The sequence below is a fragment of the Symphalangus syndactylus genome, chromosome 10 (genome assembly GCF_028878055.3).
Source record: "Symphalangus syndactylus isolate Jambi chromosome 10, NHGRI_mSymSyn1-v2.1_pri, whole genome shotgun sequence".
NCBI classification, from domain to species: domain Eukaryota; kingdom Metazoa; phylum Chordata; class Mammalia; order Primates; family Hylobatidae; genus Symphalangus; species Symphalangus syndactylus.
The window spans coordinates 67290604-67315610 of NC_072432.2; the positions used below are offsets into that span (position 1 = coordinate 67290604).

Sequence of the window (25007 nt, forward strand, 5' to 3'; positions counted from 1 at the left end):
CTATACACATATCTTTTAGATAAAACACACATACATTCAGGATAGGTACAAGTTTTGTTTCAATTAAAAACTACAGTTTAGGTTTATTCTTTTTCTATTAAACGGTGACTAGCAGAAAACGTTAATCATATTTATAAAATAATTTATGTTCAAGTTCAAAACCATGGCATTTATGAGAAATTCAATGCATTAAATTCATTCTTAAAAAAATAAAGAAATCCATGCTAATGCCTATAAAAACTGATAAAAGTGTCCTAGGAAATAACTTTACTTATTAAATGACAATTCCACTTTAATTACCTAGAAGATATTGGTAATATGTACACAAAAGTTATAAACTATTTTCTCCTATAAATCTAACTTCAAATGCAGCTGATTTGAGTGTTTGCTTCTTAGGATTTTTTGTTTTTAATAAAATAAGAATCATTCCTGATTTGGAGGTCAATTTTAACCAATGTGTAATTAAGGTCAAAGACATTGAGGATTTAAATGAGAGTTACCAAAGCATACTTCTGATGCATAACCTGAATAATCTGAAATATTAGCTAAGATTGATAATAATATTAAATTATAAAACTTACTAAAGCCTTTCACAACTATTAAAACATTCTAATCAAGAGGTTTAAGAAATTTAGAAACAAAATTCTTTTACAGGGTTAACATCAAATCATCTGGTCTTCTGACAGATAACTGAAGTATCTCAGTCCAGTTTTACCATAATGATAAAATTAAAAACACCAAGTTTGTGATCTCAGTAATTAGCTTTACGTTAAAAGATTAAATTAGTATTTGAACGTTCAAATGTTAATTTTCCCTGAAAAGAAAGATACCAAAGTTTCTCTGAAAAGAAAGATACCAAAGAGAATGTCACAAGGAAGGATGGAACAGAAGAAGGGAAAGAAGGAAGAAATTTCTTGACTGGGCACGGTGGCTCACACCTGTAATCCCAGCACTTCGGGAGGCCGAGATGGGTGGATCACAAGGTCAGGAGATCGAGACCATCCTGGCCAACATAGTGAAACCCCATTTCTATTAAAAATACAAAAAATTAGGCGGGCGTGGTGACGGGCGCCTATAGTCCCAGCCACTTGGGAGGCTGAGGCAGAAGAATGGCGTGAACCTGGGTGGCAGAGCTTTCAGTGAGCCGAGATCACCACATTGCACTCCAGCCTGGGCAACAGAGCGAGACTCCGTCTCAAAAAAATAAATAAATAAAATAAATTTCTTAAGTTGCAGCAGATAAAAGTGACAAAGAGGTAAGTAGAAATTAAAGTATAGTACTGAGAACATATTTCATGTCTAAAAGGGCATCTGGAAATTCAAATTAACCTGTTAAGAAACAGCCACTACTACTGTGTGTGTATGGCATACAAAAGAAAAAAAAAAAAAAGAAATAGCCAAAGTAGTCAAGAGAGATATGATAGCCAGATACAAATAAAGAGAAAATCAGACAATGTACATGTGGTAAGAGATGTCTACTTCCGCAGTTACAGTAAGACAAAATACTACAGTTAAATTTGGTTAATCAAATCCTAAATTCAAAGCTGAGATACATTAAAAGACCAATTAATATTTAATGCCCTAATATTATTTTTATTATTAACCTGAAAACAAAAACGAAAGGAAAATTGTTCACCCATTCAGAATCAGATTTTAGAGACATTTAACTGATAACAATGTTGATACATGGACAGAGATTCATCTTTAATCCTCTAGGATACCTAATACTGGCAAGACACCACCAGGTTAAGCACTGTGGGAAGCTAGGAAAACACATAACAGATATTCCTTGCAGTTCAAATTTGGTGGTTTGTGTTGTTTTCCGACATGGGGTCTTGCTCTGTCCTCGCCCAGGCTAGAGTGCAGTGGCGCGATCTTAGCTCACTGCAACCTCCACTTCCTAGTGGTATGGAAGGGAGGCAGAAAAGTGCTGGGTAGACAGAGGAAGGTGGGTCTCTGGAGAGGGCTGGGCCTGTGCCCATGGACCTGGGTGAGGACAGGCACTCCTGCCTTTATGCCCAAATGTTGCATTTCTCAAGACCACCCTGGCCCACCATGGCCCCATCCTGTGCCTATAAAAACCCCCGAGACCCTAACAGGCAGAGACACAAGCAGCTGGACCTGGAGAGGAACACATCAGCGGAAGAAGACACAAGCAGCTGGACGTCAAGAGGACATCAAGTGGAGCACACCGGCAGGAGAGCAAACCAACAGATGCCGGCACTGGGCAGGCCACAAACCAACGGAAAGATGCAGAGACTGGCCAGGGCAGTTGGAGGAGACATTAGGCCGCAGAGTGGCCAGACTCCAGGGGAAAACCATCTCCCCCTGGCTCCTCCATCTTCTGAGAGCTACTTCCACTCAATAAAACCTTGCATTCTTTCTCCAAGCCCACCTGTGATCCAATTCTTCTGTACACCAAGGCAAGAACTCCGGGATACAAAAAACTCTCTTGTCCTTGTTAGGCAAGGGGTCTCAATGAGCTGATGGCTAAACTAAAAGAGCACCAGGTAACACACGCCCACTGGGGCTTCAGCACTGCACACTCCCTGTAGAGGTTTGAGCAGCAGGACACCAAAGAAGCGAGCCACACCCCCCACCGCACACCCTTCAAGGGGGACAAGAGAACCTTTCCCGTTTCACCAGGTTCAAGAGATCCTCCAGGCCTCAGCCTCTTGAGTAGCTGGGATTGCAGGTGTGCGCCACCATGTCTGGATAATTTTGTATTTTTAGTAGAGATGGGGTTTTGCCACGTTGGCCAGGCTGGTCTTGAACTCCTGACCTCAAGTGATCCACCCACCTCGACCTCCCAAAGTGCTAGGATAATAGACATGAGCCACTGAGCCTGGCCCCTTGTAGCTCAAATTTGGATTCATCTGTTTTCTTGCAAAAATGAGAGCTGCTGAACAGTCAAAGTTAGAAAAAGGAAATACCAAATTCGTTGAAAAAAGGATTTTAAGAATACCTACTAATACACTGCAGTGATTCAACACAATAACACAATTTCCCTTCACTTAGACACAACACAATTGCGAATGCTTAACAGAACATAACAATAAAATGGATTAGTATTTACAAGAAAACTATTGAAGATGTTGGGCTGAAAACATACACTAGCCTCCACTTTCTACTCAAAGTCACAATAAAGTGAAGTTTTTTAAATCATAATCTCATAGAAATAGAAAGAATGAAAGAGAAAACAACAAAATTTTGGAAATTATAAAGTAGATGAATAATTGATTTAATGTCCCTAAGAAAACCCAATCCTAGGCTGGGCACAGTGGTTCACACCTGTAATCTCACATCTGTAATCACAGGCCAACGTGGGCGGATCACCTGAGGTCAGGAGTTCGAGACTACCCTGGCCAACATGGTGAAACTCCATCTCTACTAAAAATACAAAAATTAGCTGGGCATGATGGCAGATGCCTGTAATCCCAGCTACTTGGGAGGCTAAGGCAGGAGGATCGCTTGCACCCAGGAGGTAGAGGCTGTGGTGAGCCATGCCATTGCACTCCAGCCTGGGCAACAAGAGCAAAACTCCATCTCCAAAAAAAAAAAAAACCCAATCCTAAAATTAAAACCCATCCAATTTACATCATGGATCCCACAAAAGATTTAGGAATTAGTGACACCTCTAGATGTAGAATACTTGGAAGTGCAAGTAAAAATAGAACAGGATTTTTACCACTCTGTTTAAAAAGCAGTTATACCTCCAGAACCCCTAAACAATCTACACAGTGGGCTTCTGTACCACCCCAACCCTGAGGAAAAACTGAAAGCTAAAGGTTTATTCTATGGAGAGGGCAAAACAGAAGGTCTCTGGCTTAAGAGACACAGGTATAGTTGCAGGCAAGTTTACCATACTTAACACATGGAGATAAAGTGAATTTGAACAATCAGTGTCGAGACCCCTAGCCTTGCAACCAGGGATAATAACCTCCAAACAAAGGCTGAAAGCTCTTTTTTTTGGTGGGGGGTGGGGGGGAGGGGCAAATCTGACCACACCATGTATAAAGACCTGAAAAGATAATCATACCAGGAGTTCTTCAAGGAAATAACCTAATAACCTAGCTATATCATCCTTCAGCAAAGCCCAGTTAGTAAACCCTCCACACTCATACACACAGAAATCCAATTAGCTTTTTAATTGCCCTACTTATAAATAAAAGCAGAAAGCAAAAGAATTACCAGACACTGGAAGGAAGCTTCTAACATGAGAGATGACACCAAAATCGAAAAAAGTAACTTGGAGGACAAACTAAATGTTCAAAAAAGCCCAAAAACTATCAATAAAAATCTTTAGCCAACAGGAAAAAAAGAATGCTTCATGAACTGAGAACAGGACACCATATAGAAAAAGGAGAAATTAAATAGGACTGTTGAAATTTTTTGAAAAATGATTGCAGAAATTAAAAATACAAGGAATAGAAAGTAAAACTGATGCAATCTCCTAAAACATAAAGCACAAAAACAAAGAGATGGGCCAGGCACGGTGGCTCATGCCTGTAATCTCAGCACTTTGGGAGGCCAAGTCAGGCACACAGCCTGAGGTCAGGAGTTCAAGACCAGCCTGGCCAACATGGGGAGACCCCTTATTAAAAATACAAAAAATTAGCCAGGTGTGGTGGCTCGTGCCTGTAGTCCCAGCTACTTGGGAGACTGAGACATGAGAATCACCTGAACTTCGGAGGCAGAGATTGCAGTGAGCCGAGATCACACCACTGCATTCCAGCCTGGGTGACAAAGTGAGACTCCATCTCAATAAAAAAAAAAAAAAAAAAGATGGGAAACGAGAAAAAAAAAAATTAAGGACCAGTCAAGAAGCCTAATATCCAAGATATAGAAAATTCAGAAAGATAAAGTGTTTTATCAATAAATCAGGATATTTTCCTAGAATTGAAAATGCTCTTTTAGACTAAAAGAGAACCCACAACAGTGCACGAAAATAGACCCATGCCAGAGGATGCCTTTATGAATTTAGGAAAAGTTACAAAGATAAGATCTTAGAATAATTCAGAAAGAAAAAGAAGTCCCATACAAAAGATCAGAAATCAAAAAACCAATAAAAAAGTATTAGAGACCGGGCAAGGTGGCTCACGCCTGTAATTCCAGCACTTTGGGAAGTTGAGGCAGGAGGATCATCTGAAGACAAGAGTATGAGATCTGCCTAGCCAATATGGCGAAACCCTGTCTCTACTAAAAATACAAAAATTAGAGAGGTGTAGTGGTGGGTGCCTGTAATCCCCAGCTACTCGGGAGGCTGAGGCAGGAGAACAGCTTGAACCTTGGAGGCGGAGGTTGCAGTGAGCTGAGAGCTCACCACTGCTCTCCAGCCTGGGCAACAGAGCAAGACTCTGTCTCAAAAAAATTTAAAAAAAAAAAAAGAAGCCCATTTAGACTTCTGAACAGCAAATGGAACTTCGATCCCAGACAAATTAAAACAAAATTCTGTAGGAAAATTATTTCTACCCTAGAACTCTATACTCCTCTGACATAATGCCAATCAAGTATGAGGGTATGTTCAGATATATAAGGTCTTAAAATATTTACATTCCTCTTATTGCTTCTAGAGTTTTAGAAGATCTGCCTCACCAAAATAAAAAAGTAAACCAAGACATGAGATCAAAGAAACAGGCAATCCAACCCAAGAACTATGTAAGGGGAATCCCATGGATGAAGGCTAAAAGAGATTCCAAATATGACAGTTATGGTGCAGGACTATATAATACCAACAATACAGACTGGAGCAGGTCAAAAACTCCAACATAGGCTTGTTCAAAAAGATCAAATGAGCCAGGCACGGTGCCTCATGCCTGTGATGCCAGTGCTTTCAGAGACCAAGGAAGGACAGCTTGAGGCCAAGAGTTCAAGACCAGCCTAGTGTTTTGCTGAAAGTTTTACTTTCAGTTTGGGTTTAAGGATTTGCAAGCAAAAGAAACCACAATATTACACTTAAATGCAGTTCAAAGAGAAGTTTAATGATTAACATAGCAAAAGAGTATACCAGTGGCTCATGCCTGTAATTCCAGCAATCCCAGCACTTTGGGAGGCTGAGGTGGGCAGCTTGCTTGAGCTCAGGAGTTCGAAAACAGCCTGGCCAACATGGCAAAATCCTGTCTCTACTAAAAATACAAAAATTAGCCAGGCATGGTGGTACACACCTGTAGTCCCAGCTACTCCAGAGGCTTGAGGTGAGAGAATCGCCTAAGCTCCGGAGGCAGAAGTTGCAGTGAGCAGTGCAAGGAGGCAGAAGTTGCAGTGAGCCACTGCACTTCAGCCTGGGCGACAGAGTAAGACCCTGTCTCGAAAGAAAAAAAAAGAGTATAATGGTTAACTTAGCAAAGACTAAAGTGACAGAAATGGAAAATACACACACACACATTCACCAAGTTGAGGAAAATACCTACATTCAGATTAAGCAGCACTGGGAAGTCCTAGAACAGCCATCTGGAGTTCCAACTGAAATGAGTTCCAGGCAAAGTGTGCTTACTCCACAGGCGAGACTTCAGAGAGCAATCAGAGGGTCCCAGCTTATGTTGCCAAGCCGCTAGCTGAAATTATCAGCTACGTGCAAATATGCAGCTCTAAAGGTTTAATTCATAATGCTTCATTTTTGACTTTGTGTGTCTTCGGATGGTCTGAAACCTAGAGAATTGGCCAGATTCCCTAGGTTTGAGAAGTTCCACAGTACACTCCCTTTCTTCTTTGAAGTTTTTCAGGACTGGTGGTGGGTGTTTAATCTCCATGTAGGCTGTAGCCCACATAGGGTCATTTGTTGGTCAGAGGCCTAGCATTGCTTCTGAAGGCTGAGCAAGACTAATATAATTTTAAACTCCTTACACCTGGGCAACACAGCAAGCCCTCATCTCTACAAAAAAATTTAAAACATTAGTCGGGCATACTGGCATGCACTGCGCCTGTAGTCCCAGCTAGGCAGGAGGATCATTTGAGCCCAGAACTGGGAGGCTACAGCTATGATCTGCCATATTCTAGCCTGGGCAACAGAGAGAGACCCTGTCTCTAAAAATATACATATAATAATAATAATTAATCTTAAAAATTAAAAATAATTTTTTTAATTATAAGAAAAGAATTTAAATATGTTTGAAGGTTAACTGGGGGAGTATATGAGGATAAAAGACTAATGAATACATATGAAATTAAACAAAACAATTACAGAGACAGCATAAAATTATGCAGAAGAGGAAAAATAAAATTATATTCCAGGCTGAGTGGGGTGGCTCACACCTGTAATCCCAACACTTTGGCATGCTGAGACAGGCAAATCACTTGAGGTCAGGAGTTCACGACCAGCCTGGCCAACATGGTGAAACTCTGTCTCTATTAAAAATACAAAAAAATTAGCCAAGCATGGTGGCAGTCACCTGTAATCCCAGCTACTCGGGAGGCTGAGGCAGAAGAATCACTTGAATCTGGAAGGCAGAGGTTGCAGTGAGCCGAGAACGCACCACTGCACTTCAGCCTGGGTGACAGAGCAAGACTCGGTCTCAAAAGAAAAAAAAATTATATTCCAGTACTTGGCTCAACTTTCCACAGTGCTTACATAATATATATTGAAAAGCTGGCAGAATGGGGCCGGGCACGGTGGCTCACACCTGTAATTCCAGCACTTTGGGAGGTCGAGGCTGGCGAATCACTTGAGACCAGGAGTTTGAGACCAACCTGGCCAACATGGTGAAACCCCATCTCTACTAAAAATACAAAAATTAGCCGGGCACATGTGGTACATGCCTGTAATCCCAGCTACTCGGTAGGCTGAGGCAGGAGAACCACTTGAACCCAAGACGCAGAGGTTGCAGTGAGCCGAGATCGTGCCACTGCACTCCAGCCTGGGCGACAGAGCGAGACTCCGTCTCAAAAAAAAAAAAAAAAAAAAAATTAGCTTGGTGTGGTGACGTGTACCTGTGGTCCCAGCTACTCAGGAGGCTGAGGTAAGAGGATCACCTGAGCCCGGGAGGTAGAGGCCACAATGAGCAGTTGTTCGGCCACTGCGCTACAGACTCAGCCACAGAGCAAAACCTTGTCTCCAAAAATAAAATAATAAAATTAAATTGGCCAGGTGCAGCGGCTCATACCTGTAATCCCTCGGGAGGCCAAGGTGGGCAGATCACTTGAGGTCAGGAGTTCAAGACCAGCCTGGCCAACATGGGAAAATTCCTTGTCTACTAAAAACACAAAAATTAGCCAGGCATGATGGCACACACTTGTAATCCCAGTTACTTGGGAGGCTGAGGCAGGAGAATCACTTGAACCTGGGAGGTGGAGCTTGCAGTGAGCCAAGATACACGCCACTGCACTCCAGCCTGGGTGACAGAGCAAGACTGTCTCAAAAAAAAAAAAAAGAAGAAGAAAAGAAATACAGGGGACAGAAATTATTTGGAAGAACCTTTACTATTATCTTGTTTATTTGGCACTAATTTTAAAAGTCCAAGAAGCTTTCATGACTCTTTTTCTTAATGATGCAATGATAGTGGGAATACAGGGAAATGAGCACTGTCATTCCCTGGGAGAGGGAACACAATTTACAGGGCACATTGGAAAATAGGAAACTTGTGCCTGGTATATGACAATCCTGTAAAGAAGGTCTCTACAAAACTATGGGATAAAGATACAATAAATAAGGCTGAGTGCAGTGGCTCACGCCTGTAATATCAGCATTTTGGGAGGCCAAGGTGGGAGGATCACTTGAACCTAGTTCAAGACAAGCCAAGGTAACATAGCGACACCCCGTGTCTATTTAAAAAAATTTTTTTTTAATTTTAAAAATCCAATAAATAGGTATTCTAAACTCTTCTGTGCACAGTAGCCACCTTTTAATATTTTCCCTAAAATCTTTACAAGGGAAAAACATACAACAGACTGAGGAGAATCACTCATACTCTCACCACCCATGATGAAATTCTTGAAAATGTCAGGCCACATGTGGTGGCTCATGCCTGTAATTCCAGCACTTTGGGAGGCTGAGGCAGGTGGATCACAAGGTCAAGACTTCGAGACCAGCCTGAACAACATGGTGAAACCCCATCTCTACTAAAAATACAAAAAATTAGCCGGGCATGGTGGCATGCGCCTGTAATCCCAGCTACTCAAGAGGCTGAAGCAGGAGAGTCGCTTGAACCCGGGAGGCAGAGGTTACAGTGAGCCAAGATCACACCACTGCACTCCAGCCTAGGTGACGCAGCAAGACTCCATCTCAAAAAAAAAAAAATTCTTGAAAATGTCATTGATTAGTCAGGAAAAAAAATTGTTACTAAGAGGCACTATGCTAGGCGGTAGAGATTTAAAACAAATATTTTTTGAAAATGCCCCATCTTCAAAGAGATCATACACGTGACAGTGGGTGGAGTACAATGTCTTTTTGGAAAGGACTATGATAAGGACTATAAAGGGCACTGAAATGGTATCTAACAAATTGGGAAGGGGGCACAGGCCAGGGAAAAAGTTGACTCCTGAGCTAAAGAAATGGGGGTGGGGAGAAGAGCAGTCCAGCCAGAATAACAGGAACGGCATTTACAAAGGCAGAAAGCCGTGGGAGCAAAGCAGGTTGAGAGAAATGCAAATACAATCACTGAACACTGTGGGGGAGGGAAGTTGGAGCAGGAAGGCACAGACGAGGCTGGAGTGGTAAGCAAACATCTCAGGGAGGCCTTCTATGCCTTGGAATTTTGCAGACCACTTCCAGCCCATTCCAATATCTACCTGAAATGCCCAAGTGAACTACAGGAAGCGAGTGCGCTGAAGGATTCCTACCACTTCCCCCCATATTAAAAACCAAGATGCTAAAGTTGAACAGCAGTGGCAGCAACACCAAGAACAAGCAGGGGAGGCCCCTGCATCCACACAATAAAAACAGCCTCTGACTAAAAACCAGAAGCTCAATTAGGCAAAATTCTTGCTGTTTTAAACAGGTGAATGCACTACACATATTTATAACTGTGGTATTAACAGCAATTTTTTTTTTTTTTTGAGACGGATTCTCACTCTGTTGCCCAGGCTGGGGTACAGTGGTATGATCTCGGCTCACTGCAACCTCCGCCTCCCAGGTTCAAGCGATTCTCCTGCCTCAGCCTCCCGAGTAGCTGGGATTACAGGCGAGTGCCACCACGCCTGGCTAATTGCTGTATTTTTAGTAGAGACATTGGCCAGGCTGGTCTCGAACTCCTGATCTCAGATGATCCACCCACCTCAGCCTCCCAAAGTGCTGAGATTACAGGCATGAGCCACTGTACCCGGCTGACAGCAATTTTTTTTCTTTATATTCCTAATTTTTGATGAACACAGACTGCAATTATTTCACACACACACCCAAAAAAGTTTGTATACTCAATGCAATATCTTGCAATGCAAGGGTCTTTAACCATCATTAGCCAGTGGACTTGGAACTAAGAGTTAAAAACAACCATTAAGGAGCACATCTATGTAACATGCTGGTCTCCAGTGCTAAGATTCTTGAGGACAGAGACCGCATCTTGTTTATTTCTTTTTTTTTTTCTTTTTTGAGACGGAGTCTCGCTCTGTTGCCCAGGCTGGAGTGCAGTGGCGTGATCTCGGCTCACTGTAAGCTCCACTTCCTGAGTTCGTGCCATTCTCCTGCCTCAGCCTCCCAAGTAGATGGGACTACAGATGCCCACCACTACACCCGGCTAATTTTTTTGTATTTTTAGTAGAGACGGGGTTTCACCGTGTTAGCCAGGATGGTCTCGATCTCCTGACCTCATAATCCGCCTCCCAAAGTGCTGGGATTACAGGCGTGAGCCACTGCGCCCGGCACATCTTGTTTATTTCTAAACCCCTTCCTTTCTCCTCCCACCACCAGCAAGCACCTAACACTGCTTTTACACACAGAAAGTGTTCAATAAATGTTCATTTTATTACGCAATAATGCCATACATTTGTAAGATAGCTAAAAAAAAAAATTGGAATGCACAAACAGTTTATACACTGGGCTTGCGAATTTCATGAGTGGAGATAATGACAGTGTTTATACAGGACTCTGGTTTATGAAAAGCTTTCATAGACATTCTGTCATTCAAGTCTCACATTAACCCAATGGAAGGAGCATTCGTTACCCTCCAGTAGGCAGAGGAAATAGAAACTAAGAAATTAAGTCATCTGCCCAAGGTTACATAGCTAGTGACAGACCAAAGACTCTGAATCTCGGGTTTCCTCACTCATCGGCCACTGTTCTCTCCCATGACAATCTTCCTTAATTTAAAAAAAACGAATGGCTGTAATCCCAGCACTTGGGAGGCCAAGGTGGATGGACTGCTTGAGCCCAGGAGTTCAAGACCACCTGGACAACATGGCAAAACCCTGTCTCTACAAAAAATACAAAAATTATCCAGGAATGGTAGCACACACCTAAAGTCCTGGCTACTCAGGAAGCTGAGGTGGAAGGATCACGAGCCCAGGAGGTTAAGGTTGCAGTAAGCTGAGATAGTACCACTGCATTCCAGCTGGGGTGATAGAGTGAGACCCTGTCACTCACACAAATAAGAAAATTATTGAAAACATATTTGCTAAGCAATGTCCTAATGTGCTGGGAAATAAAATGATGAACAAACCCTCAGCCCAGGAGGAGAAAACTTAGAATCCAGAAGGAGAAAAAAAGACATTAAACAAGAAAATAATTGCAAGTGTGAAAGGACAGTAAGGGGATCTACACTGAGGCTCCCTTACTGGGAATCTCTCAAAGACAGAACTCGTGTTATACTGAATCCAAGGATTTTTCTTATTTACCTTATCTCAAACAATTTAAATTAAATATACAGGCATGCACTTTGGAAGGTGCTTTCAAAACATCTAGGGATCTTATTAAAATGCATTATAATCCAATGATTAGGACCTGAAATCCTGCATTTCAAACATACTCCTAGGTGGTGCCAAAGATCCACGCTTTGAGAGTCTACAGCAGACTTCTCAAGGATTATGGTTATGTAGAGACACTGATCCCCTCAGTCCTGAGAGTACCTTCTGCCACCAGAGGACCAAGAGTAGTTTTTCTTCTGCTACATAAAATAACAGTGGTATTTTTCTTCCTTAATGTTAAGTGACATCAAAAAAGGCAAAGACATGGCTAACAAGTATAGTTATCCCTAGACAACACCTTACAAATACATTCCCACTGGAAAGAAAGCTAAAATCAATAAAGCTCACCAGGCGTGGTGGCTCATGACTGTAATCTCAGCACTGTGGGAGCCTGAGGAGGGCAGATCACCAGAGGTCAGGCGTTCAAGACCAGCTTGGCCAATATGGTGAAACCCCGTCTCTATTAAAAACACAAAAATTAGCCGGGCACGCACCTATAAGTCTCTGCTATTCGGGAGGCTGAGGCAGGAGAATCACTTGAACCCAGGAGATGGAGGTTGCAGTGAGCCCAGATTGCGCCATTGCACTCTGGCCTGAGTTACAAAGCAAGACTCCATCTCAAAAAAATAAAATAAAAATCAAATCAAATCAATAGAGCTCAACTAAAGCAAATTTTGGTTCCCAAATGTCTAGCTGTTTAAAATTGTAGTTTTTTGGTATAGTTTGGTTCTAACTATAATTAGAAATATAATTTTTAAAAAATGTTGGTTCTTCAATCCAATTGTTCATCAATGATAGACTGGATTAAGAAAATGTGACACATATCCACCATGGAATACTATGCAGCCATAAAAAAGGATGAGTTCATGTCCTTTGCAGGGACATGGATGAAGCTGGAAACCATCATTCTCAGCAAACTATCACAAGGACAGAAAACCAAACATCGCACGTTCTCACTTATAGATGGGAAATGAACAATGAGATCACTTGGACACAGGGCAGGGAATATCACACACTGGGGCCTGTTGGGGGATGGGGGACTGGGGGAGGGACAGCATTAGGAGAAATACCTAATGTAAATGATGAATTGATGGGTGCAGCAAAGCAGCACGGCACATGTATACCTATGTATCAAACCTGCACGTTGTGCTCATGTACCCTAGAACTTAAAGTATAATTAAAAAAAAAAAAAAAAAGTTGGTTCTTGATGGCTTGCTATTTTCCAAATGAAACACTGATGAAGATTAATTAAAGGGCTGAAAGAGTCTAAGCCACTCTGGGACTTAAAGCATTGAAGAGTCTAAGCCACTGCAGCAGACCTCAAAATATTGCTGTGAATTGGTCTGCTGTTCACTGACTAAAAAGTACAATTCCTAATAGTTGAAAATAAGACAACTGAATATTTGGCAGGTATGGAGAAGGGTTAGTGAGAATGGAACCAGGCATATGTGAGCAAAAACTATAACCACAGGGAGTTTTTAAACAAAGAGGTATTTCAGTAGTTACATCTAACACTACAGAGCTCCAGCAAACAAATGGATTCTCTAAACAGCAGGAGGGTTATGCTGTTGCTCATCTGTTTGAAACATGATCCCAAACACCAGAAAATGTTGCCTTAAAATACCTTTCCCCCATTGTTTCTACTAAATTACTCTTTATTTACACGTTATACATTTCCACTAAGTTATACTGTTACCTATTTCTTTTTTTTTTGGAGTCTAATTTTTTTTTTTTTTTTTGAGTCTCACTCTGCTGCCCAGGCTGGAGTGCAGTGGTGCGAGCTCGGCTCACTGCAAGCTCTGCCTCCCGGGTTCACGCCATTCTCCTGCCTCAGCCTCCTGAGTAGCTGGGACTACAGGCACCCACCACCAGGCCCGGCTAATTTTTTTGTATTTTTAGTAGAGACGGGGTTTCATCGTGTTAGCCAGGATGGTCTCTTTCTCCTGATCTCGTGAGCCACCCGCCTTGGCCTCCAAGAGTGCTGGGATTACAGGCGTGAGCTACCGTACCCGGCCCTACTGTTACCTATTTCTACAAAAGAAGATTTACATAAAAAATATTCCCCCAAGGCCGGGAGCGGTGGCTCATGCCTGTAATCCCAGCACTTTGGGAGGCCGAGGCAGGCGGATCACGAGGTCGGGAGATCGAGACCATCCTGGCTAACACAGTGAAACCCCGTCTCTACTAAAAATACAAAAAATTAGCTGGGCGAGGTGGTGGGCACCTGTAGTCCCAGCTACTCAGGAGGCTGAGGCAGGAGAATGGCGTGAACCCCGGAGGGCGGAGCCTGCAGTGAGCTGAGATTGCGCCACTGCACTCCAGCCTGGATGACAGCGAGGCTCTGTCTCAAAAAAAAAAAAAAAAAAAAAAAGTTCCCCCTAATGCCCAATACTATAATACTATAACTACTAAACTATTATCATCAAATTTCAATTTGAGAACAACAAAAAGACTTAGGCAGACAGATAAAGAAAATTTGACTAGGCAAGGTAGCTCACGCCTATAATCCCAGCACTTTGGGAGTCTGAGGCGGGCAGTTTGCTTGAGCCCAGGAGTTGGAGACCAGCCTGGGAAACATGGCAAAACTTCGTCTCTACGCATGTGGCACCGGTGCCCACCTAAGGTCAGAGACATCTGACACACTAAGATTGGACCCCATAGGAGGATGCTCTGGGGGATCCTGTGGACCTCAGCCTCCCCAAAGAGGATGCTCTTGCAGAGGTTCTGAGGTCTAGAGGTTCTGAGCCCTCCTCAGAATTTTCTCTCGCAGTTGTAACGCTGCTTTGCCCCAAAATTGTTTGGAATCTGGGGCTTACTGTTTAATGGGAAAGTGGGATGGTGTTGCATGTATCCAGGCTTTTGTGCTGCGGTTCTAAGCAGGGGGCCTGATTCACGTGATGCTCTCCTTTGGTACTGTTTGGCCCCAGCGCTCTTCAGAGTCTGGGGAGGTTTGGCCTTTAATAATCAAACTGCCATGGAGACTGCTTTACTCAAAATTTTGGTTCACAGCCTTCATTGGATTACCTATTGGGGCAAAGTAAAACTGGCAAGCTTGTATTGCTATTCATGGCTAAGGTTCCAAGCAACTGGATCTTCGTTTGTGTGTGTGTATACCTGTCTAGATGTACTTATTCATATGTACACTTATTGTTATATGTTGTGTCTACCACAATTGGCTTATGAGTAAGAGTGCTCATAAATTAAGTCTAAGCAATTTTCAAGTTCATGTGACTTAAAACTATAACTTTACTAAACAAATCAGCTTCAAAATTATTGGTGGAATAAAAATAGAAATGCCTTCAGAATCGTCAGCATACATTTTGTCTGAATTTTATGTTTGTCTTTGCTAGATATTTTTAAATGTCAGTGTTAATTCGGGCCTGCCTCTCATTCTATTCAAAGTCTCACTGAGATAAATGCACATCTGATTGCTTCCTTTGGAAGGACTAATCAGAAACTCAGAAGAATGCAACCGTTTGTCTCCCACCTACCTATGATCTGAAAGCCCCCAAGCCCCCTCCCCACCTCGAATTGTCCTGCCTTTCCAGAGTGAACCAATGTTCATTTTACATGTGTTGGTTGATGTCTCGTGTCTCCCTTGTTAAAAGTAAAAAGTACAGCAAATGGGATAAATGTTTTAGGTAAACTTTTTGTGTAAATTAAAATCTTAAAGTTATTTTCGATGCTCATTTAATATCTGGGTCATCTTCAACTAAGAAATGGTTGTGATATGGGGCAATATGTTTCTAAAATTGTGGAATTGTTCTTATCTATAAATGCCCATATCTGATAGTTCAGGATTTCTTGCTTTTTAGGGTTTCACTAAAGTTTTAGGTTACCAAGGATAAGAATTTTAGTTAACACATAATTCTGTATACAAAATGTGCCAGAAAGGATTATGTTATTAGTGGAAGAAAGAATAATTTTGTCTAATTCAGAAGTTATCTAAAAGTCGGTTCAAATTACAGATTTAAAAGGTTATTTATGAAACAATGTAGTAAAGAGTCATTAAGTAGGGGAGAAAGATGTGGGAAAAGTTTAAATAATAAAGTATTCTTTAAAACCTGATAGATAATTGAAAACATTGGGCTAATTAACACTTTCATAGTTAAAGCTCTTAGCCTTGATTAAAGTAAAATAAGAAGTATTGTAAAGAAACGCAGGCCAGTCACGGTGGCTCATGCCTGTAATCCCAGCACTTTGGGAGGCCACGGTGGGTGAATCAGGAGGTCAGGAGTTCGAGATCAACCTGGCCAACATGGTGAAACCCCATCTCTACTAAAAATACAAAAATTAGCTGGGCACAGTGGCACGTGTCTGTAATCCCAGCTACTCGGGAGCCTGAGGCAAGAGAATTGCTTGAACCTAGGAGGCAGAGGTTGCAGTGAGTTGAGATCACACCACTGCACTCCAGCCTGGGTGACAGAGCAATACTCCATCTCAGGAAAAAAAAAAAAAAAAAAAAGAAAGAAAGAAAGAAAGAAAGAAAGAAATCCATCAGCAGTTTGGCAAGTCTTTTTTTAATATAGTTAAGCATGAAGCTGGATTTACTGTGGAGCCAAATTTCACACACAAGCCTGCATTGCTTCACATTATGTTTACTGTTTTGCATAGATAGTGCTGGCACTGGAGTACTTACTGGTCATGTGCCTAAAGTGGATTTCTTGATTGCATAGAATGTATAATAGTATTGGTAAACTAAAGGATATGAAATTGTGTATCAGGAATAAGATATTCATTATGTGAGTTTCCTGGGGCCCTAGGTAACACTGTAGCCTCCAGGGTAAATTAAATAGGAAAATTTAGGGTTGGTTTCCTGTTTGTTTTTGCTTCTAGTTTTCATTCATTTGCTGTTTATTCTCCTCTGGCTTTGCTTGGGTATGCATATATATAAAAAACCATGATATTTTTTAGTTCCTAGTGGAAGGCTTTTATTTGGTTCCGCGAATGGTTATTTTGTTTCTGATGCATTTCTAGCAAGTCATCATTTGTTCCCTTTATCTGGAATTCCTAAACTACCTTTATCAGTAGGAATTAATGGAGTACACCAGCTTTTTATCCTTAAGCTAACTTTTTGGATTTTAGGCTTCCTGATACTTTAACTGTGTTGAGTATACTCTTGTAAATAGAGTTTGAATCATGCTTCTCTTTCTCTGCCTAATTTCCCCCAAAAATCTGTAAACTATTTGTGAGTATTCTTAATTCATGGCAATGTGTTTGTCTGCATACAGTCAAGCAGGGTCACTAGGACCACTCAGAGAGAGAGAGAACCCAGAAAACTGGCATGCCAGCAAAAGGGTAAGAATTTCTTACCAGTCTATCTCTGGCTTCTTTCTCTGTGCAAACTAGTTAAATATAAAGTAAAAGTCACTGTTTATCTCCTCTGTAAAGTTTTAAATTAATTGCTTTAATAATAAGAAGCCGGGTGTAGTGGCTCATACCTGTAATCCCAACACTTTGGGAGGCCGAGGCAGGCAGATCACCTGAGGTCAGGAGTACGAGACCAGCCTGGCCAACATGGTAAAACCCCATCTCTACTAAAAATACAAAAATTAGCCGGGCATGGCGGGGCACGCCTGTAATCCCAGCTACTTGGGAGGCTGAGGCAGGAGATCGCATGAACCCAGGAGGTGGAGGTGCAGTGAGCGGAAAGTGAGACTGTCGAAGGAGGAGAAGGAGAATGAAAAGGAGAAGGAGGAGAGGAAGAGGAAGAGGAGGAGGAGGAGGAGGAAGAGGAAGAGGAAGAGGAGCTTAAATCAAGTATTTTGTCAGAAAAGTGAAAAGCGTAATGTCTTATTTAGTTCATGTGACTTGAGTAATTTTTGGGAAATAAGGATAGTTTTAAAGATTATTAGTAAAATATGTCTTCAAAATGTAAATACGTGGTTACATATTATGTTATAATATGTAATTAAATTATGTTCAAATATTAGGTTTGTTGGATGCTTTAGGGTCATAAGCTGCTTCTTTGGCTTTTGAAAATTGTTTAACTTACCTGCTTTCCAGCTAGGTAAGGCCTGGGGACATGTGGAGTTATAACTATACATCAAACCTTATTGAACATAACTCACCAGGTTTTACATTAAAATTAAAATAGCTAAGAGTTGCCATTATAACATGCAATTAAGACTACTAGAAACAGTTTTACGGCTGGGTGCAGTGGCTCACGCCTGTAATCCCAACACTGTGGGAGGCCGAGGCCGGCTGATCACCTGAGGTCAGGAGTTCTAGACCAGCCTGACCAACACACCCCATCTCTACTAAAACTACAAAAATTAGCCTGGCGTGGTGGTGCGCGCCTGTAGTCCTGGCTACTTGGGAGGCTGAGGGAGGAAAATCACTTGAACCCATGAGGCAGAGGTTGCAGTGAGCCGAGATAGCGCCACTGCACTCCAGCCTGGGCAACAGAGCAAGATTCCATCTCAAAACAACAACAACAAAAGAAACAGTCTTATATACAATGTGTGTAAGAACAGTAGAATGTGGGGTTTTTTTGGTAAAAGGTTATAAAAGGTTTTTACTTCTTTAAAATTTCTGAGTCATCATTTTGGCAAAATAAATAATTTACAGGAATCTGGAATTCCAAAATCAAACTTCAGCTTCAAAACTGTCTTTTCTAATGCCTGGCTTTGTGGATGGATCAGAGGGCCCCTGAAAACATCTAGAAAAAAGGTAAACAGGATTATCTGACACGTTTAGGTACATGGGATTGCCAAAATTATGTTCAATCTTCTTTAGGATATATTTTTGTGAATAATGTATGTTCCAAAATTGTATGGGATTTCTAAAATCCCAATGTCTAAGTTTGGTTATTAAGTTATTGTAAACCACAGAAATAACCAAATTTCCTTGTATAAAGCTACTAACCCAAGTAAAACCAAAAAAAATTAAATATCAAGAAAATACTTTGTCTAATTTTCATTTTAAACCAACTGATACTGAAACTGAAACTGATATTGAAACTCCTCCCTCAGCCTCCCAAGTAGCTGGGATTACAGGCATGTGCCACCATGCCCAGTTAAGTTTTTGTATTTTTAGTAGAGACGGGGTTTCACCATGTTGGCCAGCCTGGTCTCGAACTCCTGACCTCAGGTAATCCACACACCTCGACCTCTCAAACTGCTGAAATAGAAATTCAGTGGTAGGCCAGGCGCAGTGGCTCATGCCTGTAATCCCAGCAGTTTGGGAGGCAATGGCTGGCACCTATAATCCCAGCGCTTTGGGAGGCCAAGGCAGGCAGATTGCTTGAGGCCAGGAGTTCGAGACCAGCCTGGCCAGCCTGGCCAACATGGCAAAAATACTCTACTAAAAATACAAAAATCAGCTGCAAACTTTGCCTCCCAGGTTCAAGTGACTGTCCTGCCTCAGCCTGCTGAGTAAGTAGCTGGGACTACAGGCGTGCGCCACCACGCCCAGCTCAGAGTGGGAGGCTGACTCTGTCACCCAGGCTGGAGTGCAGTGGTGCAATCTTGGCTCACTGCAATTTCTGCCTCCTGGGTTCAAGCAATCCACCCACTTCAGCCTCCTAAGCAGCTGAGCGTCACCACACCTGGCTAATGTTTTTGGTAGAGATGGGGGTTCTGCCATGTTACCCAGGCTGTTCTCAAACTCCTGGGCTCAAGGTTCCACCCCCTCAGTCTCCCAAAGTGCTGGGGTTATAGGCGTGAGCCACCGTCCTCGGTGACCCTGTCTCTTAACAAGAAAAAGTTAAACTAAATGTATCCGTTCCAGATAAGTAGCCTTACATTAGGAAATTACACTTTGGTCTTTCCCAAGTCAAATTTTTTTTTTCAGAATTCCATTAGTCAAAAGAGACCCATAACTTAAAAATGCTAGAAACTTAGAGAACATGAAATATACTTTTTGAATGATTACTTAGAACTCACTTTTATCCTCAATTTCCCTGCCTTTTATATGCATAAAATGTCAGGAAAGAAAAACCCCTACATCAGGAGACCTGAGTTCCAATTGTCCCCAGGCCAATAATTAGGCCACCAACCTGAAGTTGGTGATTTTGCCTCTTTAGCAAAAAGAAGTAAGTAGGCCATGTTACTAATAGACCCCTGCTAGCTCCCAAATTCTATAGCCTCTTGCACAAACGTGGAAGTGCGCAATTCACAGGCAATTTCTGTGAATATCAAAGATGTTTCCTCTGACTGTAATCTCCCATTTCCCCTTGTCTTCTTAGAGAGCTCTTGTTCAACTTCCATTAATTATCACCCACTTCTTTCATGAAACTTTCCTAAAGCCTAAGTGGAACAAATTGCTACAAATACTTTAGGCCCCCATGATTGTATTGCATCTATCATAGATGACGATATACCATCCACCATCTCTGGAATCTCTTATCTTCCTCTATGCCTGGCACACAGCAGGTGCTAAGGATGTGTTTAAAAGATTTGAGCCCACAAAATTAAATGAGGTCCCTGTGAAGTTTCCGTATCTGCCATGAGAGTTTAGCTTAATCTGAAGATACACAGCGGCCAACTTGCGGCACAACCAAAGCTCTGTCCCAGCCAACCCCACATATGCAGTGCAAATTTATCCTGAGCATTTATACAAAAGCTACACAAAGGTATCATTCCTGCAGATGATCTGGGAACTCACTCTGGGGATTATCCTAATCTGTCTCAACTCCCTATCCAAAAATCTCTATACCCTGCTCTCCTTTGTTCCATGGCACTTACAACCGTCTGCCATACTACATGATTTATTGATGTTCAGTATTTCGGGACACTTATCAGAACATAAGCCCCACCAATGCAGGGATTTTTTTCTCCTTTGTCACAAATGGTGCCCAACATCTACATCAGTGCCAGGCACAGTGATTTTTTTTTTTCTTTTTTTGAGACGGTCTCACTCTGTCGTCCAGGCTGGAGTGCAGTGATGCAATCTTGGCCCACTGCAACCTCTGTCTCCCGGATTCAAGTGATTCTCCTACTCAGTCTCCCATGTGACTGGGATTATAGGCAACCGCCACCATGCCCGGCTAATTTTTTTTATTTTTAGTAGACATGGGGTTTCATTTCTTGATCAGGCTGGTCTCAAACTCCTGACCTCAAGTGATCCACCCACCTCGGCCTCCCAAAGTGCTGGGATTACAGGCCTGAGCCTCCACGCCCCAGGACCGGCCTTTTTTTTTTTTTAAGACAGAGTCTCACTCTCTACAAGCCAGGCTGGACTGCAGTGGCATGATTACGTCTCATTATAGCCTTGACGTCTTCAATCTCCTCAGGCTCAGATGACCCTTCCACCTCAGCCCCCAGAGTAGCTGGGACTACAGGCTCACACCACCACACCTGGCTAATTTTTGTATTTTTGGGGGTAGAAAGAGAGTTTCGCCATGTTGTCCAGGTTGGTGTAGAACTCTAGGCTCAAGTGATCCGCTCACCTCAGCCTCCCAAAGTGTTGGAATTACAAGCAGGAGCCACTGTGCCCGGCCCACAATGCATCTTTTAAAAATCAGTAGTAATTCTTTCCTTCTATCTTAGAGCCCTCAAGAGTCATGAGTCACCACCTTTGCAGCCCCATCTTGCATTGCCCTTATTTCCTCTGCTCCATCCACTGATCGTAGGCTTCCCAGTAAGCTTCCAAGAACGGGAGGAAAATATTTGTACTTAACTCCTAAGCTGTAACGCTTTCCTTCTCTGCTCATCTGTTGGTACAGAAATAGTATTCAGATAGCCAGGTGCGAAGGCTCACACCTGTAATCTGAGCATCTTGGAAGGCAAAGATGAGTGGATTGTTTGAGCCCAGGAGACCAGCCAGGGCAACATAGCAAAACCCTGACTCTACCGAAAAAAAAAAAAAATTAGCTAGGCATAGTGGCGCATACCTGTAGTACCAGCTACTTGTAGCGGGGAGGGGGTTTGAGATGAAAGGATCACCTGAGCCTGGGAAGTCAAAGCTACAGTTAGCTGTGATCACGCCACTGCACTCCATCCTGGGCAAGAGTGAGATCCTGTCTCCAAAAAAAAAAAAAAAAAAAAAGAAACAGTATTCAGACAGTTATACCAAATAACAAATAGATGAAATAACCAAAGCTTTGTTCTTTCACTTCCAATAATAATCATTTCCATGTGGTGTTCACTTTGGATTTTTAACTGATGGTAGACAAAGACCAAAACTGAAAATGTTGAATTAACTTTTCTGATTGTCAAGCACATGGGCTAAATATGTTGAGAATATATCAACTGCTAGATAGATATAACCTAACTGAAAAATTGTGCCCCAAATAGTGCAAATGCTTAGGGTTCTATATACATTAGTTACAGCAAGATTTCTTTTGTAGTTACTAACCTTCAGAAGAAACGAACTAATCCACCACAATTCTGAATCTATTAAATACTGAGCCATATAAAAATAGGACACTACTGTATTTGTATTCAAAAAATAGCATCAGAAACTTCTCCATCCCCTAGTTTCAGCCAAATATGGCTCTTCCCTGCTTTAACTTTTTTTTTTTTTTTTTTTGAGACGGAGTCTCACTCTGTCGCCCAGGCTGGAGTGCAGTGGCACGATCTCATCTCCAACCTCTACCTCCCAGGTTCAAGTGATACTCCTGTCTCAGTCTCCCGAGTAGCTGGGACTACAGGTGCGCGCCACCTCGCCCAGCTAATTTTTGTATTTTTAGTAGAGACGGGGTTTCACCATATTGGCCAGGCTGATCTCGAACTCCTGACCTGGTGATCTGCCCGTCTTGGCCTCCCAAAGTGCTGGGATTACAGGTGTGAGCCACTGCACCCAGCCTTGCTTTAACCAATTTAGCTTACTAGACACAAGCCCATCAGCAGTAGTCATGGACATCATCTACAGTGCTATTTTTGAATACAGCTTCTAAATTCTTGAAAAAAATCAAACATTAGCAATGTAAAATTAAGCTCAAGATGAGAAGCTTCAAACTGAGATGCTTGAATATGGTAATTAGAACTAAAACAAGAAACTGCCCAGGCGCGGTGGCTCACGTCTGTAATCCCAGCACTTTAGGAGATCAAGGCAGGCAGATCACTTGAAATCGGGAGTTCGAGACCAGCCTGGCCAACATGGTGAAACCCCCATCTCTATTAAAAATACAAAAATTAGCCAGGCGTGGTGGCGCGGGCCTGTAGTCCCAGCTACTCAGGAGGCTGAGGCAGGAGAATCGCTTGAACCCAGGAGGCAGAGGTTGCAGTGAGCCGAGATCACGCCACTACACACTCCAGCCTGGTAACAGAGCGGAGACTCCGTCTCAAAAAAAAAGAAGAAGAAGAACTAAAGTAGGAAACAAGGACTTTTTTATAAAGTCACCCAGTCCTGTCATCTAGCCCTATGCCAATCTGACAAACTCAGAATCAACTTCTAGGAGGAGCCTAAGAAATCCCTTTCAGTTTAAAGGTTTTAGGCAAGTTGACACAAGCCAGGTCCCCTATGCATATTGGAAATAGCAAGTCTGCCCCTAGGTCAGCCTTCTTCAGTTTTGCTTAAACACCCTAAAAAAAAAATTCTAGATGTGGGCATGTGAAAATAAGGGTGAATTAAATTCTCAGTATTCAGACGTCAATGTAATGACTAAAAATTATTAGGCAAGGAAAGAAGAGAAATCTTAAGAAAATAATCTTTAAATGCTAATTTCTCCACAACAGTAAAACAGTATATGGGTGAGTTTCACCCTCTAAGCTTTTTATTAGTTTTCTAAACACAGACTAAACACGGAATGAGTGCATCACAACGAAGCTTCCTTCAAAGGAGTTATTCCTCCGGGTGTAACCCCTGTTTTCAGAGGACCTGAGGCTTATCTACTGCCTCCATATCCACATCTGGCCATCCCATCCTTCTGCCCTTCCCTCTCCACGTTCCCCCCACTCGTCTGGAACAAACGATAAGTAAGTGAAATAATGACCAGCACTAAACATGACGCCAAAGTTGGCATTTACAAATGATTTTCAAAACAACTCCCCAGTGGACCTAATCAACGTAGGCAGGGCACACTATCCACAACCTATTTGCTGGTTGTCTAAAAAGATAAAACTCGTCTTCTTCAGGGAAGTACTCTGGGAGGAAGGGCGCCTCTAGGAAGCAAGGGGGCGGCTCCAGATCCCTTTCCCGGGGACCCCAGTCTGTGTCCAAGGGATCCCGACCCGCGAGCAGCCTTGTTTCAGTGTTACATCTACACAACTTGTCATCCCAACTTCCCAGCCCTAAGACGAGAGAAGAAGTTAAAAGGGTCCTGGGAAAGTACGACAGTCTTATCTTCTGTGCTTGGGACCCAGAAAAGAGCAATAGGCAGCCGCGACGGAGCCATTCAACCGGGCACCGGTTGGATACGGGTTGTGCAGGAGAGTGGGAGATACCCACGAGAAGCTCGCAAACAAGCCCGGGAATGCGAGCGAAGGCAGAGACGGGGGTGATAAAGGAATCCAGGCGCTGGCCCCGGGATGTGCCGGGGGAAAGAACCTCGTCAGGGCTGGAGGAGCCCAAGAGTACTCGAAGCCCTATGTGGAGGCGGCGGTTAGGTAGTCCGAGCGCTCCGCGCAGTCCCAGGGCCCCGCTTGGTGGTGACTCCGGGCCCCGGCAGCGCGAGGCCAGGAGGGTCGGGACGAGGGCGGGCGGCGGGCGGGGGCCCAGGTCCACCCGAACAAAGCCGGCGCGTGCGGGGCCTGGCTACTCACAACAAGAAGCTCATGTTGGCCGCGGGGCAGGCTGCAGGCTCGGCGGTGGCGAGGCCTCGGAGCGGCGTGGGCCAGGAAAGAAGAGGAAAGGCGAATGGAACAGGAGACAGGGAGGCGGAGGAGGAGGTGCAGAGAGCCGGCTGCTCGGTGGCCGCAACTAGTTCGGCTCAGCTAGTTCCAATGGCAGGCGGAGGGGGCGGAAGTGGGTAGCGCTCGTCTTGAATAACTCCAGGGGAGGGGAAGGAAAGGGAGGCGGGGCAGGGCTGCAGGCTCTCCGCGAGCCCCTCCCCAGCTCCCCGCCGCCCCCACCTCACGAGCTCTCGCGATAGCGGTGCAAGCCCACCCCGCCCCTCCGGCTGCGGCCTGACGGGGTCCCTCACCTTCTGGTCTCTTCTGCTGCCAGGGACCACGCCCAGCGTGTGCGCCGGGGCTGCCCGGCCCCCCTGTCCACCCGGTTAGGGGTCGTTTCAGAGCTGTCGGAGCCGCTCAGCTGGGCTCCAGAGGTAAGGGAGGAAGTGGGCTTCAGCT

At 43.3% G+C, this 25007-nt stretch overlaps 1 protein-coding gene across 3 annotated transcripts in view; it reads right to left on the reverse strand.

Annotated features, from left to right (window-relative positions):
• Positions 1-24806, reverse strand: part of MOB1B (MOB kinase activator 1B) — a 71520-nt gene extending 46714 nt beyond the window's left edge. Inside the window, exon 1 of one of the 3 annotated variants that reach the window (XM_055297403.2) lies at positions 24480-24806. In XM_055297403.2, the coding sequence (XP_055153378.1) occupies positions 24480-24493 (14 nt within the window). In that variant the 5' untranslated portion in view covers positions 24494-24806. Of the gene's footprint in view, positions 1-6410; positions 6458-24479 lie in introns of those variants that run through there. The other 2 variants (XM_063610398.1, XM_063610396.1) reach the window with 2 other exon arrangements.
• Between the last annotated feature and the right edge of the window lie 201 nt (positions 24807-25007).